Source organism: Anolis carolinensis, unplaced genomic scaffold (assembly GCF_035594765.1).
Source record: "Anolis carolinensis isolate JA03-04 unplaced genomic scaffold, rAnoCar3.1.pri scaffold_14, whole genome shotgun sequence".
In the NCBI taxonomy this organism is placed as follows: domain Eukaryota; kingdom Metazoa; phylum Chordata; class Lepidosauria; order Squamata; family Dactyloidae; genus Anolis; species Anolis carolinensis.
In genome coordinates, this window is record NW_026943825.1 from 9,042,063 (window position 1) to 9,069,492 (window position 27,430).

The 27,430-nt window shown below is 46.2% G+C and overlaps 1 protein-coding gene across 2 annotated transcripts; it reads left to right on the forward strand.

The window, feature by feature from the left end:
• On the forward strand, positions 1 to 27,430 carry hcn3 (hyperpolarization activated cyclic nucleotide gated potassium channel 3). 2 transcript variants are annotated; one of them, XM_062964886.1, is made up of 9 exons: positions 441 to 503; positions 8,628 to 8,668; positions 11,546 to 11,975; positions 14,202 to 14,363; positions 14,624 to 14,842; positions 15,846 to 15,992; positions 16,107 to 16,347; positions 16,460 to 16,624; positions 20,056 to 27,430. In XM_062964886.1, the coding sequence occupies exons 3-9, from the start codon at positions 11,565 to 11,567 to the stop codon at positions 21,123 to 21,125; spliced, it is 2,415 nt and encodes an 804-aa protein (XP_062820956.1). In that variant the 5' UTR covers positions 441 to 503; positions 8,628 to 8,668; positions 11,546 to 11,564; the 3' UTR covers positions 21,126 to 27,430. The 2 variants fall into 2 exon arrangements, with proteins under 2 accessions (XP_062820954.1, XP_062820956.1); XM_062964884.1 differs by lacking the exon at positions 8,628 to 8,668 and having other exon boundaries at positions 1 to 503.

Genomic DNA, 27,430 nt, shown 5'->3' on the forward strand with positions numbered 1-27,430 from the left:
CGCTGACTCCCTCTCTCCTCCTTTTTTGCCCGCCTCGCGCCGGTTGGGTCTAGAGCGCATGCGCGGCCCCGCGTGAGGCGGCGCGCGTGGGGCCTGTGCCCTGCCCACGACGCGGCTCTCCATCTCTCTCTGTGTCTCCTGAGGGGATGCTGAGGGCCGCTGGTTGAGGAGAAGGAGGAGAAGAAAAGGGAGCCCGCCGCCATGGATCCCCTCAGCGGGAAGGCGGCCCTGGACGGCGAGGCCCCGGGGCGGCCTGGCGGAGGAAGCGGGGCCAGCGTGGCCGAGCAAATCGTGGCCGCCGACCTAGCCTCGGCCGCCGCGGCCGCCGCCGAACCTCTCCCCCCGGGGGGCACCTTCGTCCAGCGGCAGCTCGGGGCCCTGCTCCAGCCCGCCGTCAACAAGTTCTCGCTCCGGATGTTCGGGAGCCACAAGGCCGTCGAGATCGAGCAGCAGCGCGTCAAGTCCGCCGGCACCTGGATCATACACCCCTACAGCGACTTCCGGTGGGCCTCGAACCTTCTCTCTAAATCTAGATCAGGCCTGGGCCCACTTGGGCCTTCCCCTCAAGTGTTTCGGACTCCAACTCCCAGAATGACTCACGGCCTCAGGCCCCTGCTTTTCCCCCCTCAGCCGCTTATTATAATTTATTATGCTTTATTATGTTCTTGAAATAAAAAAGTGATACAACAGACCATAGGATAATTCTGCCTGAAATGCAGGCATTTATATTCTACCATCTAAGAAATTACATTACAAAGTATTTTTAATGTACTAAAAAGCAAAAATATACTATTCTAGGAGTAAGAACATGATTTATTACTAGCCTTAATGAAATATAGACTTATCATAAATGCACGTTATATTCTTCTTCTATATCTCTCTGTTAACCAAATGATAACATACTGCTTGGAAATCCTATTATTATTACTACAGTAGAGTCTCGCTTATCCAACGTAAACGGGCCGGCAGAACATTGGATAAGCGAATATGTTGGATAATAAGGAGAGATTAAGGAAAAGATTAATTATTACTATTATTTTATTTTCCAACTGTCGTACTGGAACAACAATGATTGTTTAGTTTAACTTTAACAGTTTTTGGCAGTTCTTTGTTAGAGCATTTCCAATGTCAGCTGCTTCTAACCTAGCGATTTTATTTGAAGTGTTTAATGCCAATGTTTTTTACTTTTGCTTTTTGGTGTGTTTCTTTGCCAAGTACTTTTGCATTTTTATATCACCATTTGTTCAGATTTTTTTTTCTTTTTTATATAAATATGGACACTTTAGCTTTAGTCTTAGCTTCAGCCTGGAATATATACAATAACCCACTTTAGCTTTGTTTTTGGCTTTTGGGTTTTTTTCTCTTTCTCTCCCATGTTTGATCCGTTTTTAATCTCAGTTTTCCTACTTTCTATACAATCAAATGTTCTCACCCTTTTGATGTTAATTTACTCTATCTTATAAAGTAAAACTTCAATAAAAATATTTAGGAACCACCACTCCCACGACGCCACATAGGATGGGAGTTGTAGTCTAACGCTTAAGCGGCTGAGGGGGAAAAGGAAGGGGCCTGAGGCCATAAGGCATTCTGGGAGCTGGAGTCCAAAACGCCTGGAAAGAAGGCCCAAGATGGCCCAGGAGGCCTGCTATATACAACTATGTATTGCCTTCCACCCCTAATCTAGCCATGCCCTTATCTATGTCTGTTATCATCGGTCTCTATAGCTATATCTATCTACAGTAGAGTCTCACTTATCTAACATAAATGGGCCGGCAGAATGTTGGATAAGCGAATATGTTGGATAATAAGGAGGGATTAAGAAAAAGCCTATTAAACATCAAAATAGGTTATGATTTTACAAATGAAGCACCAAAACATCATGTTATACAACAAATTTGACAGAAAAGTAGTTTATTACACATTAATGCTATGTAGTAATTAACTGTATTTACGAACGACAGATGGCCATCCAATATCTGCACAATAATAATACACATCGAATCATAGCACCAGACAGTTAGGAGACACCCCTAAAGGCCATCCAGTCCAACCCAATTCTGCCATGCAGGACACAATCCAAGCACTCCCAACAGATGGCCATCCAGCCTCAATACTAATACTACTACTACTAATAATAATAACAACAACATCATCATACAATCCTAAGGTTTGGAGTGACCCCTAAGGATCATCCAGATCAACTTCCTTCTACCATGCAGGAGGACACAATTCAAGCACTCCTGACAGATGGCCATCCAGCCTCTACATAATAATGATGATAAAGATTAATAATAATAAAGCATAGAATCCAAGAGTTTGGAGAGACCCCTAAGGGCCATCTAGCCCAACCCTTTCTACTATGCAGCAGGACACAATCCAAGCATTCACAACACATGGACAACGTATAAATACTATACAATACTACACAGGGACATAGACCCCCTCTACCCTCACCACTTTCACAGTACACAAATAACCAAATGCATACTAAACATAAAGACAACCATACAACAGACATTCAATACCACCACTACCTCAACAAGTTCTCACCAACACTACCAGACAACGCAACAGCAACGCGTGGCCGGGCACATCTAGTTTTATAAATATATCTATTACCTTCTATCTGCAATCTATCCATGTGTCTATCTGTACTATCATCTCTGTTGATAGCTATATCTAATATCATCCCTATCTCATATCTATTTATACATACAGTAGAGTCTTGCTTATCCAGCATAAACAGGCTGGCAGAACGTTGGATAAGTGAAAATGTTGGATAATGAGGGATTAAGGAAAAGCCTATTAAATGTCAAGTTATGTTATGATTTTACAAATTAAGCACCAAAACACCATGCTTTACAACAAATTGACAGAAAAAGCAGTTCAATACTTGGTAATGTTATGTAGTAATTACTGTATTTATGAATTTAGCACCAAAACATTACAATGTATTAAAAACATTGACTACTAAAAGTCAGACTGCGTTGGATAATACAGAACGCTGGATAAGCAAAGGTTGGATAAATGAGACTCTGCTGTATCTCTATGTCTTTAGCCTTCTATCTGTTATCTAGCCATACGTCTATCTATATCTATTACCATCACTCTCTATAGCTATATCTATCCTCATCTCTATATCATATATCTACGCATACATCTCTCTATTGCCTTCTATCTGTAATCTATCCATTCATCTATCTACATTTATTTTCATCTCTCTATAGCTATATCTCTTTATTATAATCCTCTCTATACATATATCTATAGCTCACTATCAGTAGTCTATCCATGTATCTACCGGCCACCGCCTTCCTCTCAACTTCACTCCTGTCCTCTCTGCTGGGCTTCTGGGCCTCTGGCGCTGTCTCTGGTCCTGAATGCCATCTGCTGTGAGATTTCAGTGCTTCCAGGCCTGCCGGTGCAATCTATTCCTTTTGCTGCTTTGGAGGTTGCCCCAGCGCAGGGACCGGACAGGTTGGGAGGTTGCAAGTGCAGATTGTGGACTCCCCCGGCCCAAGAAGGACATCAATGGAGTTGGGAGGAAGACGGCAGCAGGATCGTGTTCAGCAGAAGCATCCCACCAGGATCTTGGGATGGGACAGTCCTTAGGATTTTCTCTTCCAAAAGGCAGACGGTGATTGAGAAGACTTCCTCCCCTTTTTGCCCAAGATCCTGGTTCAAAATGTTCTCAGTAATCACAACTGGGCTAGAGAGAGGGCTCGTGACCTATCTCCGTGATCACATCTCCTCCTATGAGCCAGTGCGGACCTTGAGATCATCCGGGGAGGCTCTCCTTGCGCTCCCACCACCGTCTCAAGTGTGGCTGGTGGGGACGAGAGAATGAGCCTTCTCGGCAGTGGCCCACCGGCTCTGGAATGCACTGCCAAAAGAGATTAGGCAATCCCCTACATTATTCAATTTCCCTAAGGAACTGAAGACCTGGTGGTGTCGGCAGGTTTTTGAGTAATTACATTGGAATACCGCTGATCTCTAGGCCTGGATATATTGCACAAGATTTGTCTAGCCTAAAATGATACACTTTAATATAATTGGGTTTATGGTTCCCGTCCCCTTGATCAGGTTGTGTAAGTGTTATTTATTGCTATATAATTGTATTGTTTTACCTTGCTTAATAATGTGTTATTGTGTTGCTATGTAATGTATGTGTTGTTTTTATGATTGGAAACCGCCCTGAGTCCCATCAGGGAGATAAGGCGGTATATAAATAAAGTTTTATTATTATTATTATAACTGCACCAGATGAAGGAGGAGACTGAATTAGTAAAGATTTCCTTGTTGCCTTTGTCCTGGGTAGGACAACCCTTTTCCAGCTTCCAACTTGCTCTGTTATGACCAAAGTTTCATGCGTTCTGGTTCTGGGATGCTCATTTGGCCAAGAGGCTGTGTCAAACAAGGAAGGAAGAAGGCAAAATCATTTTTTGAAAAAATACTTTGGAATCTGGCTCTAGAAGTATAAAGTTTAGAAAGTGACTGTTGTTCTTTTAAAAAGAGAAATTGTCGAAATAAATCTCACCAGATTTTGAAGCAGAATGAATTGCCATCTTGTGTTGGCGTAACAAATCTGGGGACATATTCAACATGGCACACTTCCTTATGGGTTTGTTGCTGTTCTTGTTATCTCAAATAGCTGGAGGTTTCCATTGCAGTTCACTTCCTGAGCAACATATGCTGCTTGTATCCCCATGAGGGTGAAGATCTCAATTTACACAGTACAGTTCCTAATTGTGTAAAGAGGCTCCCTGATTTGCTCTTAAAAGTACATTAACTTCAAGCATATTAGGAGCAACTATACATATATTACCGTTCTGCCTAGAGAGGTGGTTGAAGGCTAGGGACAGTTTAGCTCAGGGGTCCTCATAGAATGATAGAATCAGAGAATAGTAGAGTTGGAAGAGACCACATGGGCCATCCAGTCCAACCCCCTGCTAAGAAGCAGGAAATCGCATTCAAAGCACCCCCGACAGATGGCCATCCAGCCTCTGCTTAAAAGCCTCCAAAGAAGGAGCCTCCACCACGGCCCCGGGGAGAGAGTTCCACTGTCGAACAGCCCTCACAGTGAGGAAGTTCTTCCTGATGTTCAGGTGGAATCTCCTTTCCTGTAGTTTGAAGCCATTGTTCCCTGTCCTAGTCTGCAGGGCAGCAGAAAACAAGCTTGCTCCCTCCTCCCTATGACTTCCCTTCACGTATTTGTACATGGCTATCATGTCTCCTCTCAGCCTTCTCTTCTGCAGGCTAAACATGCCCAGCTCTTTAAGCTGCTCCTCATAGGGCTTGTTCTCCAGACCCTTAATCATTTTAGTCGCCCTCCTCTGGACGTTTTCCAGCTTGTCAACATCTCCCTTCAACTGTGGTGCCCAAAATTGGACACAGTATTCCAGGTGTGGTCTGACCAAGGCAGAATAGAGGGGTACCATGACTTCCCTGGATCTAGACGCTATTCCCCTATTGATGCAGGCCAGAATCCCATTGGCTTTTTTAGCAGCCGCATCACATTGTTGGCTCATGTTTAACTTGTTGTCCACAAGGACTCCAAGGTCTTTTTCGCACACATTGCTGTCAAGCCAGGCGTCCCCCATTCTGTATCTTTGATTTCCATTTTTTCTGCCGAAGTGAAGTATCTTGCATTTGTCCCTGTTGAACTTCATTTTGTTAGTTTCGGCCCATCTCTCTAGTCTGTCAAGATCGTTTTGAATTCTGCTCCTGTCTTCTGGAGTGTTAGCTATCCCTCCCAGTTTTGTGTCGTCTGCAAACTTGATGATCGTGCCTTCTAACCCTTCGTCTAAGTCGTTAATAAAGATGTTGAACAGAACCGGGCCCAGGACAGAGCGCTGCGGCACTCCACTTGTCACTTCTTTCCATGATGAAGACGACGCATTGGTGAGCACCCTTTGGGTTCGTTCGCTTAGCCAATTACAGATCCACCTAACCGTAGTTTTGTCTAGCCCACATTTTACTAGTTTATTTGCCAGAAGGTCGTGGGGGACTTTGTCGAAGGCCTTACTGAAATCCAGGTACGCTACATCCACAGCATTCCCTGTATCGACCCAACTCGTAACTCTATCGAAAAAAGAGATCAGATTAGTCTGGCATGACTTGTTTTTGGTAAATCCGTGTTGACTATTAGCAATGACCGCATTTGTTTCTAAGTGTTCGCAGACCACTTCCTTAATGATCTTTTCCAGAATTTTGCCTGGTATTGATGTGAGGCTGACCGGACGGTAATTGTTTGGGTCGTTCTTTTTTCCCTTCTTGAAGATAGGGACCACATTCGCCCTCCTCCAATCTGCTGGGACTTCTCCCGTTCTCCAAGAACTCTCGAAGATAATTGCCAGTGGTTCTGAAATAACTTCCGCTAGTTCCTTCAGTACTCTTGGATGTAGCTGATCTGGCCCTGGGGACTTGAATTCGTTTAGAGTGGCCAGGTGTTCCTGGACAACTTGTTTCCCTATTTGGGGTTGGATTTCCCCCAATCCTTCGTCCATTCCATGTTGCTGAGGTTGAAGATGGCTTTCTTTTTGTGAGAAGACCGAAGCAAAGAAGGCATTGAGCAGTTCTGCCTTTTCCCTGTCCCCTGTCGCCATCACCCCATCTTCTCCTTGCAATGGCCCTATCGCCTCCTTTTTCTTCCTTTTTCTACCAACGTAAGCAAAAAAGCCTTTTTTGTTGTTTTTTATGTCCCTGGCAAGCCTGAGCTCATTTTGCGCTTTAGCCTTGCGAACCTTTTCCCTACAGGTGTTGGCTATATGTTTGAACCTTTTTAAGTGGTCCCTTCACGGTCCCTCAGATTGTTGGGGGGCCTGACTGATGAAATAGTCCAAAATTAGGATTGTTGTTGTTGTGTGCCTTCAAGTCGTTTGAGACTTAGGTCATCTCTAAGTCTAAATTTTAGGACAGGGGCCAGGTCAATGACTTTGGAGGGCCGCATCTGGCCCACGGGACTTAGTTTGGGGACCCCTGGTTTAGCTGGATTTCCTGCATTGAGCAAGGGGTCGGACTCAGTGACTCATGAAGCCCCTTCCAATGCTATGATTCTATGACTCTATCTATCTGATTGAGCAGGAAGCCTAGAGCCAAAGTCTTGGGACCATAAAAACTGTTTAAGGAAACCATTTGAATGTCTTGGATAATCAGAGGCAATTGTGTCATTGATTCCTTGGTTTGGCTGCACCTTGGAGAAGAAAAGATGCATTCGGCGCAACCTGGTGAATATGGAGAATTGGTGTGGAGTAGCTGTTTCGGTGTTGAATTTTAAAGCAGGGCGATCCAGGCTCAAGACTTACTGAATGATTTTATTCAATCTACACCTGGTGTTAAAAGTTGAGCTGCTGAACTTGTGGACTGAAAGGTTGCAGGTTCGAATCCAGAGTGAGTGGAGTGAGTGCCCGCTGTTAGCCCCAGCTTCTGCTAACCTAACAGTTTGAAAACATGCAAATGTGAGTAGATCAATAGGTACCGCTCCGGTGGGAAGGTAACGGCGCTCCATGCTGTCATGCCAGCCACATGACCTAGGAGGTGTCTACGCACAACGCCGGCTCGGCTCTTCGGCTTAGAAATGGAGATGTCCACCCAGCCCCAGAGTCAGACGTGACTCAACTTATTGTCAGGGGAAAACTTTTGCCTTTACCGTAAACCTATCTCACAGGGCTGTAGTGTTGGATCACAGCAAAGCTTATGTCTGCCAGTTGTTTTAATACCTTTGGATATACGTAGTTCACATGCCCTAGAGATGTTAATTCATTTACAATAGCCTCTTTACCTTTTGTATGCTACATTTCCTCTACTGCATCATCTGTTCTTGTTATTATCTCCTTTTGGGAGAATAAGGCAAATATAGTGTTGGGAAGGAACTGTTTGGCCCGACTCTTGGAATCCTTTGCTCCTCCTGCTCTGTGTGTCTCTGACTTTTCCTTTTTCCTTTGGGACTCGTCCATTGATCCCTGACAGATGGCATGTTACGCCGCACTGGCTTTTGACCTTCTCTTTAGGTTCAGATGTAAAATACGATTAAGCATTGTTGATCGCATAACGATCTTGAGTCAATAAACAAACAGATTTGCCGCGTATTAATTCTTTGAGCTCTGACCCACCCTGGGACAAAACAAGCGACTCGCACATGGATTGTGATGCCATTCACAAGGAAATTTCTTTGAGATGCATTTTGGTGATAATGACAGACTTTCTCTCCGTTTTGTAACGGGCCAAGTGGTTTGGTCAACCCTCACAGGGTAGGGTTATCTTGTTTCTTGGATTATCTTAGTTTTTAATCATGTCCAATGTCTGTGGCTCAAAGGAGATAACAGTAAAGGTTTTTAAAAAGAAAGAGAAAGTATTTGGAGCGACTTTGACTAAAGCAATGAGAGCTGTGGAATCGTATAGGAAGCTACAGTGAAGGCTGAGTGCCTTTCCAGTTGGACTAGATGACCCTTGAGGTCTCTTTCAACTCTACGATTCTATGATTCTATGACTAATCAGCAGTCTCCAAACTCCTTATTTTTTTTAAACTCTCAGTCCAGGTTGTACTTTCTATATTTAAAAATCATTCAAACAGGTACAAGGTATCTCAAATGGGCGTTCACAGCACATCTTAACCATCTTTCCTCCAGACTAAATAATGACCGGGATCGTGTTGGTATCTTACGCAGGCGTAAGTCCCCCTCCGGAAGCGAATGGATATGTTTGAAAGCGTGGCACTCAGCTCCAGGTTCCCGAAATGGAGTGGCGCATGGGGTGCTGATTGCGCATGGGTGCCATTGCGCACGGCCCATGGGTTGTGTTGCATTTTGTGCATGAGATGTGCATGAGTGTGCATGCACTTCTCTGCATGCGGATATTGAAGAGCTCGTCCAGACTGGCAAGAAGGAATAATGCAACCAGTTAGTTCACTGCTTCTTACCATTTTTTCAAAAAAATAAAATGCATAATCTTTTTCTCATTAATTGTTGCCCTGAACGGGATCGCCCCGTATGTCGACACTAAACACACACAAGAGACTCTTCTGGCATCTCAAATTGAGCAGGGACTTGAGCAATCTCAATCCCTTACCCTATTTTCTTCTTTCTGCTTCTTCTCTCCCGACAGAACAACTTTCCAAAATAGTGGAAGGAGAGAGGGTATAAATCATTATTAAAACATGCAGAAGGGTGGTAAAGGAAACAGAAAGGCAAACCAGAAAGTATTGAATGTTTGTCATAGTATGTTGGAATCTGCCAACATACTACTATTATTATTATTATTATTATTATTATTATTATTATTATTATTATATTGCTTTTTAAAAATCCGTACTGCTGATAGGAACAAAAGGACATGGGGGAAAGCCTGAAAGGTTCTGGAATTATCAGTACAGTCTTTGGATTTTGGAAACAGATGTCCTAATTACGGACAAAAAAATAACATATCAGGCCAGTCTGGATGAGCTCTTACTCTACATACCCCTGGAATGGGATCTCAGCCAGTCTCAGAACTCTCTCTAGGATTTATTTTCCAGATTGTCCCATGTGCTCATTTGCTTTCTTCTTTTTTATTACTCTCTTTGGTTGGGATTTGCTTACGTTGCACATCTCTTTTACTATATCATACCCCTTAATGCCGACTTCTTATTTGCACCTGTTTCTTCATTGGATTGTTTTTTGAATTGTTGCATTTTTAACTCGCTGCCTATATGTTAATGTATTGCTATTTTATTCTCAGAAATATCCGTATTTCTTCAATTCTAAGACACCATCGAGTATTAGACACACACTGATTTCAGTACCACTATATATAAAAAAGCATCCGGGATTCTAAGACACGTGGTGTTTATATGGAGGGGGGAGTGCATCTTAGAATTAAAGAAATACGGTAATTGGACAGTGCCCTAGAGTGGTATTTTTAATCCAGTTAATGTGTTAGGACTATCAGATTTTTTTCTCCAGGGATCAGCACTAAATTTGTGCTCGCTGACTTCCACTTTCTTAGAAACTCTCAGCAGTCCAGGGATGACTCCTTTGAATAGCACTGACCTAAAGTGCATCTGCAATTAATGAAGCTTGATAGCACTTTAATTGCCAGGCTTTGTTATCCTGGGAGTTGTAATTTGGTGAGGCACCAGCATGATTTGGCAGGGAAGGTGAAGACCTCAAAAAGCAACAGCTCTCATGATTCCTATTTATTCACGATTCGCTATTTATTTTATGAATGTTATTTTACTATTATTGTTTTAATTATATATGCTGTCGTCGTACTGTTTTATCTGTTGATTGGGCTTGGTCCCAATGTGAACCACTCCAAGTCCCCTCGGGGAGATGGAAGTGGGTTATAAATAAAGTTGTTTATTATTATTATTCCGTAGCATTGAGCCATGATAGCTAAAGTGATTTCTGCCCATTACTATGATCATTCTTACTTTTAAGAATGAAGCAGATTTTTTTACTTTAGGTTATCTTTTAGGAAAAAATTACAAAAAATTTAAAAAAGATATATTTTTCATAGCGAGGATGGAAAGAATTTGAGATTTTTGCAGGGTGGGGGTCAGAAAGTGGAGAAATTGAAATGAACGGATATGTGTGTATATGTTCTAGAATTTGAATGGCACATCTCACAAAACCCGGCTTTGTGCGTTTTCTGTTTGTGTTGCTGAATTACATTGCCACCTATCTTTTTTCCCCTCCTTTTTCAAAAATCTTTTTTCCCCTCAAGAGGCTCCTCATATTTGACACCTATATAACAATTAGAGACAATGCAATGGTCCTCTCCATACTGGGAATAATTATACGTACCTACTAAATGTAGCTGTTGCAAATGGGGGTGATTCTTTTTTTCCAGTTGATTTTTAAAGAGTTGACCAAATCTCACATTTCTTCCTACGTGGGAAAGACTTGGTAGTTTTAAAAAAATTAAATATGGTATTATTATTATTATTATTAACCCACGATGGCGCAGTGGGTTAAACCCTTGTTTTGGCTGAACTGCTGACCTGAGGGTTGGGTTGCTATTTGAAGGTTGCTGGTTCAAATCTGCGAGATGGGGTGAGCTACCATCTGTCAGCTCTAGCTTGCAGGGACATGAGAGAAGCCTCCCAGCAGGATGGTAACACATCTGGGCAATGTCCCCTGGGCAATATCTCTGTAGACGGCAATTCTCTCACGTGAGAAATGACTTACAAGTCAGTTCTGACATGATAAAAATTATTATTATTATTATTATATTGCTTTTTTCTCTTAAAGAGACTCAAAGCAGTGAACATTGGTAAAGAAAATACAAGTAGGAAGAAGCTGAGTGTCAAAGTAAATACAAAATGTGTATTCTCTGTTTTTCCTCCCACAACGGGATTTCCTCAGATCTGTGCCTCAGAAATCAGACTTTGCAAATTAAACTCTGCAGTGACCAGTCAGAAAACAAAGCATGGTAATGCAAGATACGATGTTGAGGAAATGCATTATGCTGTGATAAACAGATGTCTTTCTCCAGTTTCCCAAAAAAAGAAAAAAAATTAAACATGCCTGGGTCCGGTGTTCACCATCCCCTTTTGCTTCTTTTGCAGGTTCTACTGGGACTTGATCATGTTGCTGCTGATGGTGGGGAATCTGATCATCCTGCCGGTCGGCATCACCTTTTTCAAAGACGAGAACACCCCGCCGTGGATCGTCTTCAACGTCCTCTCCGACACCTTCTTCCTGGCCGACCTGGTCCTGAATTTCCGCACCGGCATTGTGGTGGAAGACAACACTGAGATCATCTTGGACCCGCACACCATCAAGATGAAGTACCTCAAGACCTGGTTCCTGGTGGACTTTGTTTCCTCCATCCCGGTGGACTACATCTTCCTCGTTGTAGACCTGGAGACCCAGGTGGATTCGGACGTCTATAAAACCGCGCGGGCCCTGCGCATCGTCCGCTTCACCAAGATCCTCAGCCTGCTGCGCCTCCTCCGGCTATCCCGTCTCATCCGCTACATCCATCAGTGGGAAGAGGTGGGTCTGGTACCAGCCCCATCTTGGAAAAGTTACTTTTTTAGTTACCACTAGCTGTGCCCGACCACGCGTTGCTGTGGCAAAGTCTGGTGGTATGGGAAATAAAGTATTGAGGAATTGGAGGTAGTTAAGGTAAAGGGTAAAGGGTTTTTCCTGATATTAAGTCCAGTCGTGTGTGAGTGTGTGGGTTGGTGATCATGTGTATTTGTAAGTCGAAGAGGTGTCATTGTTTGTAGAGTCCTTGGAGGTCATGTGGGTGGTATGACTGTATGGAGCGCTGTTAGTTTTGTGTCAGAGGAGTACTGATATTTGGTTGTTTATTTGGATGATATTGGATGTAGTGATATTTGGATGTTTTGGAAGTGTTGGGTTGGGAGAAGGTGGGGTAATAGTGGGGGTTGACTCCGTTTTTCGAATTCAAACGTGCGACGTTTCATTGGAGAAGTTGAGTAAGTTAGCAGTTGAAGACGCTGCGTCATTAGGGGATATTATTTCCTAAAGGTTGTGAATATACAATATTTGTGATTATTGGGTGTTTTTGTCTGTTGGAGGTAAGTATGAATGGTGTCTAAGAGATGTTGTAGGTGTTGTGAATGGGTATAGAGTACGTTATCATCGGTATATTAGAGTTGTATGAGAGATGTTGGTGTTTTGAATGGGGATAGAGTACGTTATCATCGGTATATTAGAGTTGTATAAGAGATGTTGTAGGTGTTGTGAATGGGTATAGAGTACGTTATCATCGGTATATTAGAGTTGTATGAGAGATGTTGGTGTTTTGAATGGGGATAGAGTACGTTATCATCGGTATATTAGAGTTGTATAAGAGATGTTCTAGGTGTTGTGAATGGGTATAGAGTACGTTATCATCGGTATATTAGAGTTGTATAAGAGATGTTGTAGGTGTTGTGAATAGGTATAGAGTACGTTATCATCGGTATATTAGAGTTGTATAAGAGATGTTGTAGGTTTTGTGAATGGGTATAGAGTACATTATCATCGGTATATTAGAGTTGTATAAGAGATGTTGTAGGTGTTGTGAATGGGTATAGAGTACGTTATCATCGATATATTAGAGTTGTATAAGAGATGTTGTAGGTGTTGTGAATGGGTATAGAGTACGTTATCATCGATATATTAGAGTTGTATAAGAGATGTTGTAGGTGTTGTGAATGGGTATAGAGTACGTTATCATCGGTATATTAGAGTTGTATAAGAGATGTTGTAGGTGTTGTGAATGGGTATAGAGTACGTTATTATCGGTATATTAGAGTTGTATGAGAGATGTTGGTGTTTTGAATGGGGATAGAGTACGTTATCATCGGTATATTAGAGTTGTATAAGAGATGTTGTAGGTGTTGTGAATGGGTATAGAGTACATTATCATCGGTATATTAAGAGTTGTATAAGAGATGTTGTAGGTTTTCTGAATGGGTATAGAGTACTTTATCATCGGTATATTAGAAACGTTAGGATTGTATGATGTTGTTGTTGTTATTATTATTATTATTATTGAGAGGCTGAGTGGCCATCTGTTGGGAGTGCTTGGATTGTGTCCTGCATGGCAGATGGTGGGAGGTGTTAGCTGGCCGTGATTGTTTAGTGTCTGGCATTCTTGTGTTTTATGAGTGTTGTTTTTTATTTGGTGTTGTGAGTTTAAGCTTATTAAAATATTAGGAGTCAGATTGTGTTGATTGTCATGGTTGATAGCATATATTTAAAATATTGAGTATTAAAATGGGTTGGATATTGTAGAAGGGAGAGTATATGGAGAGAAATAATTCGGATGATGGGCAGGCGCTAGGACCCAGGGGACAGCTTTTTCCCATTGCCTGCCTTCCCTGTTGCCGGCGGCCATTATACTTTCTGTTTCCCTCCCGGGCATGGCTACCGATGGTGCGTTGTGGGTTCTCTCCATGTGGAGCTGCGTGAAGTGAATTTGTGTTGTTTCAACCTTAAGGCGTGGATGATGGGTTGTGTTGTCAAATTTCGAGGTTGGGGGCCCTTTACTTTTGTTGTTTTGCTCGGTGCTCGAATTCCATCACTCTTTTATATATATAGATTGCACCCACCCTGCCCACTTTTTGTAAAGATCCCAAAACATGGATGTTCCACCATGCCTTTGATTAATTTTAACAACCACCACCATATGGGGAGAAGTAGGATATTTTTGGGGCAGGTGCCATTCTACCACTAACTGCCTCATCTTGCACCCCATTGATCCAGATTTTCCACATGACTTATGACCTAGCCAGCGCCGTGGTGCGAATCTTCAACCTCATTGGGATGATGCTTCTGCTGTGCCACTGGGATGGCTGCTTGCAGTTCCTGGTGCCCATGTTGCAGGACTTTCCTGAGGACTGCTGGGTCTCCATCAACCACATGGTGGTGAGTGCGGATGGGAGAGTGATCCCTTTGCTTCTCGATGGGTTAGTGTACATAATTGTGTATAAATGGCCTTCATTTCATATAAGATATACAAAACATAAATATCCTTGGGCTAGGGCCCAATCTTCATAATGTATATTGACACAAATCCATTCCAGGATCTGAAATCCAAAACACTTGTCTGAAGATAAGTATCAGTAACCAATATTCTGTTCACATGATTGTTCTGAGCCGAATCCGATCTTTTCTCTTCCCTATAGAATGACTCTTGGGGTAAGCAGTACTCCCACGCCTTGTTCAAGGCCATGAGCCACATGCTGTGCATTGGATATGGCCAGCAGGCACCGGAGGGCATGACCGATGTCTGGCTGACCATGTTGAGCATGATTGTGGGCGCCACTTGCTACGCCATGTTCATTGGCCATGCCACAGCGCTCATCCAATCGCTGGACTCCTCTCGGCGGCAGTACCAGGAGAAGGTGAGCATGGGGCGGCCCAGTTCTCAGTGCAGAGCAGCAACTGCCTTGTTAAGAACTGTGCTTTGGCAGAGCAAGTCCAGCTTTTGTTAGGCCTGCAGCAGTGGTCAGTTTTTATGCACGTATATGCACATTAAAATGGAAGAATTGCCATGCAAGACCACAAGTTGTTATTGTTGTTATATTATTATTATCATAAAGAATCCTGAGAAATGATGATGATGATGATGATGATGATGATAATAATTGGAAGTGGAGACTGTTGTCTGGGTTTTTAACCATAGTATCAACAAAATATTAATGCTCTAATGAATTAACTTTGTTGAGAGCCACTTTGAGGACATTTCCTTAGGCTAGAATGTATAACGTGTTGTTGTTGTTGTTGTTGTTATTATTAACCTAAAGAATCCTGAGTTATAGTTTGAGGTGGAGATTGTTTCCAAGATTTTTAACTTTGTTATCAAAAAATAGTAATGCTCTAATGACTTAACTTGGTTGAGAGCCACTTTGAGGACATTTCCTTGGACTAGAATGTATATTATTATTATTATTATTATTATTATTATTATTATTATTATTATTATTATTATTATCCTAAAAAAAATTTGAGACTGTTTCCTGGATCTTTAACCCTGGTTTCAAAAAAAAATTATTAATGCTCTAATGACTTAACTTTGTTGAGAGCCACTTTGAGGACATTTCCTTGGGCTAGAATGTATGACGTACCCACATTTTAGTTACTTAACATATTGCTTTCTAATGTTTCTGCCTGCACAGGTGATTTATAATAACCAAAACCATTTTTTTTAAAAAAAACAATCAAATATGAGAAATGTGTCACTTAGTTGTATATCTGTTGTGTATGAGCTTGGAAGGCTGGGTGAGGGATCCTGGGAGATGTAGGTAAAATTTCCAAGTTCTGAAAATGTATAATCAAGAAAGAGTACAGTTGAGCCGCCAACACTGTGCCATTCATTAATTGCTCCTTCTTTGTCCCCTTTTGTAGTACAAACAAGTGGAGCAATACATGTCCTTCCACAAATTACCCGGAGACACTCGCCAACGGATCCATGAGTACTATGAACACCGGTACCAGGGGAAGATGTTTGACGAGGAGAACATCCTGGGGGAGTTGAGTGAGCCCCTCAAAGAGGTACGAGTCTGGGAAAGAGCCCCATTTTTGCACAAATACACTCATACAAACCATGGCTGCTTATATTGACTGACGGAGGGTTTTCTGGTTCCCTTCCCCGTCCTATCCCCGTAGGAGATCATCAACTTCAACTGCCGCAACCTGGTGGCCAACATGCCCCTTTTCGCCAACGCGGACCCCAACTTTGTGACGGCCATGCTGACCAAGCTGCGCTTCGAGGTCTTCCAGCCGGGGGACTTCATCATCCGGGAGGGCACCGTGGGCAAGAAGATGTTCTTCATCCAGCACGGCGTGGTCAGCATTCTCACCCGCGGCTCCAAGGAGATGAAGCTCTCCGACGGCTCCTACTTTGGGGGTAGGTTTTGAGAACACAAAGAACCCTTGGGTGGCATTTCAAGGTTTATGAATTCCATCAGCAGCCCTCTCCAGAACAAGCCTGATTCTCTTCTCCCCATTTGCTCCCACAGAGATCTGCCTCTTGACCCGCGGACGGCGCACTGCCAGCGTGCGTGCCGACACCTACTGCCGCCTCTATTCGCTTTCGGTGGACAACTTCAACGAAGTCTTGGAGGAGTACCCCATGATGCGCCGGGCGTTTGAAACTGTGGCCATGGACCGACTTGACCGCATAGGTGAGGAGCGGAGTGAGAGCAAGCGGGAAATGTGGCATCGGGTGGAGATAGCACGGGTTGCATGGATGAAAATAGTGAATTGATATATCTGTGGACTGTCCAGGGTGGGAGAAAGAACTCTTGTCTGTGTGAATGTTGCCATTGGCCACCTAGATTAGAATTGCATAGTCTTGCAGCTTCAATGCCTGGCTGCTTCCTGCTTGGGGGGATCCTTTGTTGGGAGGTATTAGCTGCCCCTGATTGTTTCCTGTCTGGAATTCTTCTGAGTGTTGTTCTTTATTTATGGTCCTGATTTTGGAGTTTTTAAATCCTGGGAGCCAGATTTTGTTTGTTTTCATGGTTTCCTCCTTTCTGTTAAGATCGTCCACATACCTCTTGTGGATTTCAGTGGCTTCCCTGTGTTGTCCAACATGGTGGTTGTTAGAGTGATCCACCCTTTCAGTGTTCTCAAATAATATGCTGAGTCCAGGTTGGTTCATCAAGTGCTCTGCTATGATTGACTTCTTTGGTTGAATTAGTTTGTAGTGCCTTTTGTGTTCCTTGATCCATGCTTGGGCAATGCTGCTGCGTTTGGTGATCCCTGTGTTAGACTTGTCCACATCTACATGGTATATGGTAGACTCCTGCAGAGGTGAGAGGATCCCTCTTGTCCTTTGCTGTATTTTATTTTGTTTTATTGATTTACTAGCTGTGCCCAGCCACGCGTTGCTGTGGCTTAGTCTGGTGGTGTTGGTCAGTCTACATTAGGTTGTATTTATGCTGTGACCTCCACCTTTCTTTATACTCACATTAGTACAGTAGAGTCTCATTTATCCAAGCTAAACAGGTCAGCAGAAGGTTGGATAAGCGAATATCTTGGATAATAAGGAGGGATTAAGGAGAAGCCTATTAAACATCAAATTAGGTTATGATTTTACAAATTAAGCACCAAAACATCATGTTATAAAACAAATTTTACAGAAAATGTAGTTCATTACACAGTAATGCTATGTAGTAATTACTGTATTTACGAATTTAGCACCAAAATATCACGATGTATTGAAAACATTGACTACAAAAATGGCTTGGATAATGCAGAAGCTTGGATAAGCGAGGCTTGGATAAGGGAGACTCTACTGTAGTAGTATTTGAAGTCTGTTACCTTCTTCAGTTTTTGTGTTGATTGATAATTGCTTGAGATCCCTGTTGTCTTTGGTTTGTTGTTAATTGTAATGTCTGATTCTGCTGAGTGCGGTTTATATTTTTATTGTGGTACAATATTCTTTTTTTTGTTTTGCCTGTGTAGGTGTTTATTATTGTTGTTGTTGTAGTGGTCATGAAGGTTGGATAAGTTAAATGCTACTGTATTGTTTTTTGGAGACCCACTGTAGCACTGACTGGCTTCTCAGCCTCAGTGCCTGGCTGTTTCTTGCCTGTGATGGTGTTGATTCTTATTGTTGTTGTTGTTGTCATTGTTATTATTGTAATTGTTTTTTTGGAGGCCAAGTGTGAATGAAGGGATTGGGGAGGTGGATGAGTTGTGTTGTCAAATTTTGTATTTTTTATAGTCACAATGCGTTGTTGTGAGTTTTGTGGGTCCGGATTGTGGTTTTGTGGTGTGGTTGTGTTGTTACAACTGAGAGGCAAGGCTTTTGTGTTGTGTTGCCAAATTTTGTATTTGTGGGGCGTTTAGTTGTGTGCCAGGTTTTGTATTTCTGGGGCGTTTAGTTGTGTTGTTATAGTCACGATGTATTGTTGTGAGTTTTGTGGGTCCGGATTGTGGTTTTGTGGTGTGGTTGTGTTGTTACAATCGGGAGGGAATGCTTTTGTGTTGTGTTGCCAAGTTTTGTATTTCTGGGGCATTCAGTTGTGTTGTTATAGTCATGATGCGTTGTTGTGAGTTTTGTGGGTCTGGATTGTGGTTTTGTGTTGTGGTTGTGTTCTTACAACTGGGAGGCAAGGCTTTTGCGTTTTGTGTTCAAATTTTGTATTTCTGGGGCGTTTAGTTGTGTTATAGTCACGATGCGTTGTTGTGAGTTTTGTGGGTCCGGATTGTGGTTTTGTGGTGTAGTTGTGTTGTTACAACCGGGAGAAAAGGCTTTTGTGTTGTGTTGTCAAGTTTTGTATTTCTGGGGCGTTTAGTTGTGTGCCAAGTTTCGTATTTCTGGGGCGATTAGTTGTGTTGTTATAGTCACGATGCATTGTTGTGAGTTTTGTGGATCCGGATTGTGGTTTTGTGGTGTGGTTGTGTTGTTACAACCGGGAGGCAAGGTTTTTGCGTTGTGTTGTCAAGTTTTATATTTCTGGGGCGTTTAGTTGTGTGCCAAGTTTCGTATTTCTAGGACGTTTAGTTGTGTTGTTATAGTCACGATGCATTGTTGTGAGTTTTGTGGGTCCGGATTGTGGTTTTGTGGTGTGGTTGTGTTGTTACAACCGGGAGGCAAGGCTTTTGCGTTGTGTTGTTAAGTTTTATATTTCTGGTGCGTTTAGTTGTGTGCCAAGTTTCGTATTTCTGGGGCGTTTAGTTGTGTTGTTATAGTCACGATGCGTTGTTGTGAGTTTTATGGATCCGGATTGTGGTTTTGTGGTGTGGTTGTGTTGTTACAACCTGGAGGAAAGGCTTTTGCGTTGTGTTGCCAAGTTTCGTATTTCTGGGGCGTTTAGTTGTGTTGTTATAGTCACGATGCGTTGTTGTGAGTTTTGTGGGTCCTGTGTGGTTTTGTGGTGTGGTTGTGTTGTTACAACTGGGAGGCAAGGCTTTTGCATTGTGTTGCCAAGTTTTGTATTTCTGGGGCGTTTAGTTGTGTTGTTATCGCATGATGCGTTGTTGTGAGTTTTGTGGGTCTGGATTGTGGTTTTGTGGTGTGGTTGTGTTGTTGTAACCTGGTGGCAAGCCTTTTGCATTGTGTTGCCAAATTTCGTATTTCTGGGATGTTTAGTTTTGTTGTTATAGTCACTGCGCAAACAACTTTATCATTTTATATATATAGATTATTGGCCCCATGTTAGCTGCCCCGAGTCCCTTCGGGGAGATAGAGGCGGGGTACAAAAATAAAGTTATTATTATTACTATTATTGACACAAAGACATAGTATGACACTGCAAGCAAGATAGATATGCAAGCAAGATAGATATGCAAGATAGATATGTCAAGGAACTTTTCATTCAATGTTTTGTTGTGCCAGCTGTCAGCTCTAGTTTGTAGTGCGGTTTTCTTGTACTGATTCTTTGTTGTGCTTTGAGGGGTTTCTGATTTTTGATTTCAATAAAAGCAGGTTATTATTATCATTATTATCATTATCATCATTATTATCATTATTATTATTTTAGTGGGTCTGTAGATAGTTTGCAGGTTGTGTCCCGCCATCAGCTTCCCTGTGCGGTCAGGGGTTCCCTTGATGTCTGGGAAGAGCCCTTTCTTCCTTTTTGATTCTCTTTCCACCTTCCCACAGGTAAGAAGAACTCGATCCTGCTGCGCAAGCGTGCCGAGCACAGCTCCAGCACCATCAACAATGAGATCATCCAGCAGATTGTCAAGCATGACCAGGACACGGCCCACAACATCCAGGACCTCCCGCCGGTGATGACGGGGCGCGAGCTCAGCGGGAAGCCCGTGATCTGGGAGCCCCTGGTCCATGCCCCGCTCCAGACGGCCGCCGCCACCACCAATGTGGCCATTGCCTTGACGCACCAGCAGAGCCTCGCGGCTCACATCTTCCTGCCCCCGTCCTCCGTCTCCAGCCCTCTCTCGCCGGACGGCGTCCTCATCCCTCGCCACCCGCGGCGCTCCCAGCCCAGCCTGGGCGGCTCCCGGCCCTCCTCAGTGAGCTCTCCTGCCTCGGGGGCCCCGTCCCATTTACAGACGCCTGCGGCCGACTCCCCGTCCTCTCCCATGGTCCAGTCCGGGTCGCCCTTGGAAAGCGCCGGACCCCGGGGAGGCCCTTTGGGAGCGGCCATCCCTCGGCCGGTCCAGAAGGGAGACCAGGCTCAGGCTCAGCTCTCCAAGTCCCGCGGCACTTCGGTCTCCACTTCGCTGCTACAGCAGGCGGCCACTGGCGCCTCCTCGGTCCCACCCGGGCGGACTCTCCACTACAGCCTCTCCCGGGCCACCGGGTCCCACATCTCCTTGTTTTTGCAGCCCCAGCAGCTGGTGAGGCACCGGAGCACGCAAGGCCTTCCGGTGGGCTGCCTCACCCAAGACCTACGGGTGCTCTCGGCCTCTCAGCCCTCTTTGCCCAACCGGCTCACGCAGCAGGCGGACATGGGCTGCCCGCCGCCGGCCAGGAAGTCCGCCGGGAACCTGACGCACCGCTCCTCCCCTTCGGTCCCGGGGCTCCTGGCCAGGCCACCCTCCGGCACTCCCGCTCCGCCGCAGGGCTCCAGCCGCTCCATGAGCGGAGCCAGCACCCCGCAGTCCCCGGCCTCCACTCCCCGGCACCCCACCGCCCCTTCCCGCAAGGGCTCCGTGGCGTTCAGCCCCGACGTAGACCTTGGGAAGCCGAAGCTCCCGTCCAACATGTGAGGCCGCTGCCAGGCAGGCCTGCAGCTCCTCGTGTCGGAAGGAGGAATGCCAACCGGTCGGAACAAGCCTTGGGGGCGGTGAGGACTGCGGCATGAAGGGAGAGGACGGGTCTCCAGTGGAAAGGGGGCAAAAGCCATCTCCCTACAGAGAGCGCCCAACGCCCCTTCCTGGAGGGGAACCAGGCTACCATCCCCTCCATCATCCTGATGGGAGTGACCTCTGCTTCCAAAGGCAGATTGTGGGCTTTGTAGTTCCCCTGGGGCATCCTGCAACAAGAAGGCAATGGCAAAGGGATAGATTTCCAAAATCAAGCTGCTCTAGAATCTCTCCCCTTCGGAAGAGCCGCTGTTGACAAACCAGCCCGGAACCTGCCATCTGTGCGATCCAAGGAGCCCACCACAGAAAGTGTGCCATGATCTCCGGCAAATGACTTGGAGGACACTCCTGGACAAGTGCTCCTGCCATCTCCCTTTTAGGAATATTTTGAATTGAGAAATATCGTTTAGAGATACTTCTCTCCCTTTCTTGACCCGGAATTTGTGCAATACGCATCTCCAGATGTCTTGTGTGAATGTGTGTAACAGTAGAAACCCTGGGGGAAGGAAGAGAGCACATGTTCACCCCCCCCCCCCGAAAAGATAGATAGATATATTTATTTATATGATGTCTCTTCTGCCCAGAGAATTTGGGTCAATCAGGCCGACTTGATCTTGCTGCTACTGCCATAGGTTAAGCTTCTCTGCTCGGAAATATTCCCCCATCCGTCTTGGGGAATATTTCTTCTGCAGACTCCCCAAGATGGATCCTAATTACGTGTTTATGGGCATTGTGCAATTGTAAAGGGTCCGTCAGCAAAGGGTGGCGATTGCCCTTGGATGGATGAAGCCAAGCAGTACAAAAAGGCTATATCTTTGGATTATTTTTGTATCTGCTAAGGGTCCCTTTTCCAGTTTTTCTGAATGGGAAGTCCCATAACCGGTTGGAAGAGGGGACATTAGTCTAGACCAGTGATTCGCAAAGTGGGCACTACTGCCCCCCCCCCCCCCCCGTGGGCGCTGGAGCGATCCAGGTGGGTGGTGATGACACCTATTAGGACACGGGTGGGGCCAGAGCCTCTTCCCAAGTGCCAGAGACAGGGCTGAGCACCTGAGGCGCCTGTTAGAACACACAGAGGGCGGAGCTAGAGGAGTGGGCATGGCTTCTTCCCAAGAGCCCGAGACAGGGCTGAGCCTCTATACCTCTCCTGAGACGCTTGTTGGGACACAGGGCAGAGCTAGATAAGGGGGCGGGGCCTCCTTCTAAGAGCCTGAGACAGGGCTGAGCCTCTATACCTGCCCTGAGACGCTTGTTGCGACACAGAGGGCGGAGCTAGGGAAGGGGGCGGGGCCTCCTTCCAACAGCCTGAGGCAGGGCTGAGCCTCTATACCTCCCCTGAGGTGCTTGTTAGAACACAGGGGCGGGGTATTGAGGTTCAGCCTCGTCAGGCACTTGGGAAGAGGCCCCGCCCCCTCCTCTAGCCCTGCCTCCTGTGTCCTGGCAGGCGTCGCAGGACACGGATAGAAGCTCAGCCCTGCCTCAGAGCTCGTAACTCCGCCCATCCCAGTCCTGGCTGCCCATTTCTGGCCATGCCCACCTCCCCCTCGCAGCCGTACATCTTGGACTAGGGGAGAGGCTCAGCCCCGCCCTCTTGAGCAGGATCCACACCCACCCCACTAAGCCATGCCCACCCCTTCCAGGGGGTGCTGAGTCATATTTTTTCTGGGAAGGGGGCGGCAGGCCAAATAAGTTTGGGAACCACTGGTCTGGACTCTGCCCCTGTCCTTACTGCCAATCCAATGCCCATCACCAGCAACGAAGGGTTGTAACAGGGTAGCCGCCCACTCCCCTCCTTGTGCCTAAACACTGCCATGTTGGTCAAGGGGTGTCTTTTGGGGTCTCTCCAGGAAAAGCCAGCACCCCTTTCCCCCCTTATGGGAGACCCAGCGCCCTGCTCGTCTTCTCCAGGAACCCATAGTTTGCGACGTGCGTTCGGTGTGGCCAAATTTCGTGTGACAAAAAGGTGTCGCTTTCTGTTTTAGCCATGTTAGGGCGGATTAGCTGCCGCCTTCTCCCTCCCCGGACTCTCTTTTCCTCCCTTCCAATGCCTCTGCCACCGCACTGTACAATGCTTGTGTCCCCACTTTGAGAGCCTTTTCGGGAGGGGGAAGCAAGGGTTGTGTTGTCAAAGGCTTTCGTGGCCGGAATCGCAGAGTGGTTGTGAGTTTTCCGGGCTGTCTGGTAATTAAGCAGCATTCTCTCCTGACGTTTCACCCACATCTATGCCACGCATCCTCAGAGGTCATGAGGTCTGTTGGAAAATTTAACAAGGGGGCCTTGCAGCTTCAAAGCCTGGCTGCTTCCTGCCTGGGGGATCCATTTTTGGGAGGGGGTTATATATGCCCAGGGTGGGAGAATGAAAGAGCCTGTGTCTGCTTGAGGCAAGTGTAAACATTGCCATTGGCCACCTTGATTAGCATCAAATAGCCTTGCAGCTTCAAAGCCTGACTGCTTCCTGCCTGGGGGAATCCTTTGTTGGGTGGGTTTTATATATTTGTAGCCTCCGGTGGCTCAGTGTGTTAAAGCGCTGAGCTGCTGAACTTGCAGACCAAAAGGTCCCAGGTTCAAACCCGAGGAGCGGCGTGAGCGCCCACTGTTAGCTCCAGCTTCTGCCAACCTAGCAGTTCAAAAACATGCAAATGTGAGTAGATCAATAGGTACCGCTCCTGCGGGAAGGTAACAGCGTTCCATGCAGTCATGCTGGCCACCTGAACTTGGGCAACGCCAGCTCTTTGGCTTAAAAATGGAGATGAGCACCAACCCTAGAGTCAGACATGACTGGACTTAACTTCAGGGGAAACCTTTACCTTTTAGAATGATGTCCAAGGTGGGAGAACTAAAGAACTCTTGTCTGTTGGAAGCCAGTGTGAATGTTGTAATTAATCACCTTAATTAGCATCAATGGCTTCTTCCTGCCTGGGGGAATCCTTTGTTGGGAGGTGTTAGCTGCCCCTGATTGGTTCATGTCTGGAATTCCTCTGTTTTCAAAGTGTTGTTCCTTATTTACTGTCCTGATTTTAGAGTTTTTTAATACTGGGAACCAGATTTTGTACATTTTCATGGTACCTCACAACCTCTGAGGATGCCTGCCATAGATGTGGGCGAAACGTCAGGAGAGAATGCTTCTGGGACAAGGCCATACAGCCTGGAAAACTCAGAATAACCCTGAAAGATGGGTTGATTCCTGTCGCAGCCGGCAATAGGACCAACCTCCCCTTCCTCTTGAGTTGTGGCTAGGCTCGATTCCCTGACGTAGAGGTAGGCCATCTATTTGTCACATTGTGTTGCTTGCTGGCGTTGGGACATCTTTAAGGTCAAGCGAGCCTGTGGTAGCTCATGCTGACCGGCCAAGGCATCCCGGTGAGATGCAGTGGAAAGAGAACAGCCAGCTCTGCCTTGATGCTTCCCTCTCTTTCCTGGACCTTTCTTTGAGCTCCCCCAGCAGGAGCGCCTCCTTGTTCTGTCATTCACACAGGTTCAAAAACATTCCAAAACGTCAGTCAGGTAGAGGCATCCATAGCTGTCACTCCCATATAGACATGCAGTTGGAAGATATTTGGGAACATAGTCTTGGGGGACTCCTAGACCAGTGTCTTCTTTGCCGGGTGCAGAAGGCCTGTCTTCAATCCAGAGTTGTGCTTGCGGTTCATTTTGTTGTGTTAGATTTCTCTTGTAGGTTTGCATTGCAAAAACTGTGTGCGGCCTCACACAGGCTGGTTCTCTGTGGGTCTACACCAGAGCTTTCCAAACCTGTCGTGCTATTTTGGACATGCGTCATTTCGCGACAAGTCAAAGCACGGTCCAGACTGACTCCCAGATATATTGGTGTGCTGCAATGCTCCAATCAGATTCCTTCCCAGGTCATCCTCAGAGCTCAAAATGCTTGTCCGTTCATAAGGTGAAAAGCACAGGCCTGCGTTTTGGATGGATGAGGAATCGGTTGGTTTTCCCTGTTATAGGCAGTAAGAACACCTCAAGCTTCGGAGAGCTTCTGTTCAACCATTTCAAAGCTCTCAGTTTGGGTGGTGATGCCACGATCATCAGCATAGATGAAACTCTGTCCTTTCTGGCAGTGGGCCGTCATTGGTGTAAACACTGAACATGGATGGAGCAAGCATGCTCCCCTGTGGCAGGCTGTTCTGCCAAAAGTCACCAAAAAAAGCTCCTGTTTTGTAGCAGGTTTCCTATGAAGCGGGTGAGGTGGCAGTCCTTTGTGATATTATAAATTAATCATAATATATATAATTTATTGCTTTTTTTCATGTCAGGAGCGACTTGAGAAACTGCAAGTTGCTTCTGGAGTGAGAAAATAAGCCATCTGCAAGGACGTTGCCCAGGGGATGCCCGGATGTTTTGATGTTTTTACCATCCTTGTGGGAGGCTTCTCTCATGTCCCCGCATGGAGCTGGAGCTGATAGAGGGAGCTCATCCGCGCTCTCCCCGGGTGGGATTCGAACCTGGCAGCGTTCAGGTCAGCAACCCAACCTTCAAGTCACAAGGCTTTAATCCACTACTCCACCGGGGGCTCCATTTATTGCTTATTTCACATAGTTGCAGAGGTTTCTCCTTACGCTCATGCAACACGCTGACACAGTTTGGAAAGCTCTGGTCTACCCCAACCGTATAATGCAGTGATTCCCAAAGTGGGCGCTACCACCCCCTGGTGGGCGCTGGAGCGATCCAGGGGGGCAGTGATGGCACCTATTAGGACACAGGGCGGGGTCAGGGGAGGGGCGGGGCCTCTTCCCAAGTGCCGGAGACGGCTGAGCACCAGAGGCGCCTGTTAGGACACAGGGGGCGGAGCTAGAGGAGTGGGCGTGGCTTCTTCCCAAGAGCCTGAGACAGGGCTGAGCATCTATACCTCTCCTGAGGCTCTTGTTGGGACACAGAGGGTGGAGCTAGGGAACAAGGCAGGGCCTCCTTCCAAGAGCCTGAGACAGGGCTGAGCCTATACCTCTCCTGAGAGGCCTTTTAGGACTAAAGGGCGGGGCTGGGGAGGGGCGGGGCCTCTTCCCAAGAGCCCGAGACAGGGCTGAGGATCTATACCTCTCCTGAGAGGCCTTTTAGGACTAAAGGGCGGGGCTAGGGGTGGGGGCGGGGCCTCTTCCCAAGAGCCCGAGACAGGGCTGAGGATCTATACCTCTCCTGAGAGGCCTTTTAGGACTAAAGGGCGGGGCTGGGAAGGGGGCGGGGCCTCTTCCCAAGGGCGCGAGACAGGGCTGAGCCTCTATACCTCTCCTGAGAGGCCTTTTAGGACGAAAGGGCGGGGCTCTGGAGGGGGCGGGGCCTCCTCCAAAGAGCACGAGACAGGGCTGAGCCTCTATACCTCCCCTGAGGTGCTTGTTAGAATACGGGGGCAGGGTATAGAGGTCCAGCCCCGTCAGGCATTTGGGAAGAGGCCCCGCCCCCTCCTCTAGCCCCACCTCCTGTGTCCAGGAAAGGGATAGAAGCTCAGCCCTGCCTCAGAGCTCGTAACTCCGCCCATCCCAGTCCTGGCCGCCCATTTGTGGCCCCGCCCACCTCCCCTCCTAGCCCTGCATCTTGGACTGGGGGAGAGGCTCAGCCCTGCCCTCTTGAGCAGGAGCCACGCCCCTTTTCCAGGGGGCGCTGTGTCATTTTTTCTGGGAAGGGGGCGGTAGGCCAACTAAGTTTGGGAACCAGTGGTATAATGCATTGTTATGGCAGCGTAGATGCAGCCTGGATCAGGGGATTATGGGCGTTGGTGCCTCCAAAAGCAATGTCTCCAAACTATGGCCATTTCTCCTACTGTGGCCAACCTCCCTGTCACAAAAAGCAATGTTTCCTGGTTGCCGGAGGCACGGGTCCATCCTTCCTCTCCCCCTCCCCAATCTGTGCTGGTGTCTAGGGGACCTGCACTCACATATCAAGAGAGGATCAGTCTGTTTGCGCTTTAGCCTCTCTGCAGGGAAACCTCGAGGGTCTGCCGCAGCGAGTAGGATTTGTATGTGTGCGTTTGCGTGTCTCCGTCGTGCGAGAGGTGGGCGCCAGTGTGCGTGCCGGTGTGCGTGCCTGCGAGCGTGCGATCTAGTCACCAAAGACCATGATTCATCACCTTTGCACTCAGCCGTCGCTCAGTGTACGGAGCTTGTAGATTTCATATCACAAGGAAGTTTTTTTAAAAGGATCTCATTTTATTTTGGTCGTTGTACCTGACGGGTTTCGATAATAAAGAGAGACTTAGAGATGTG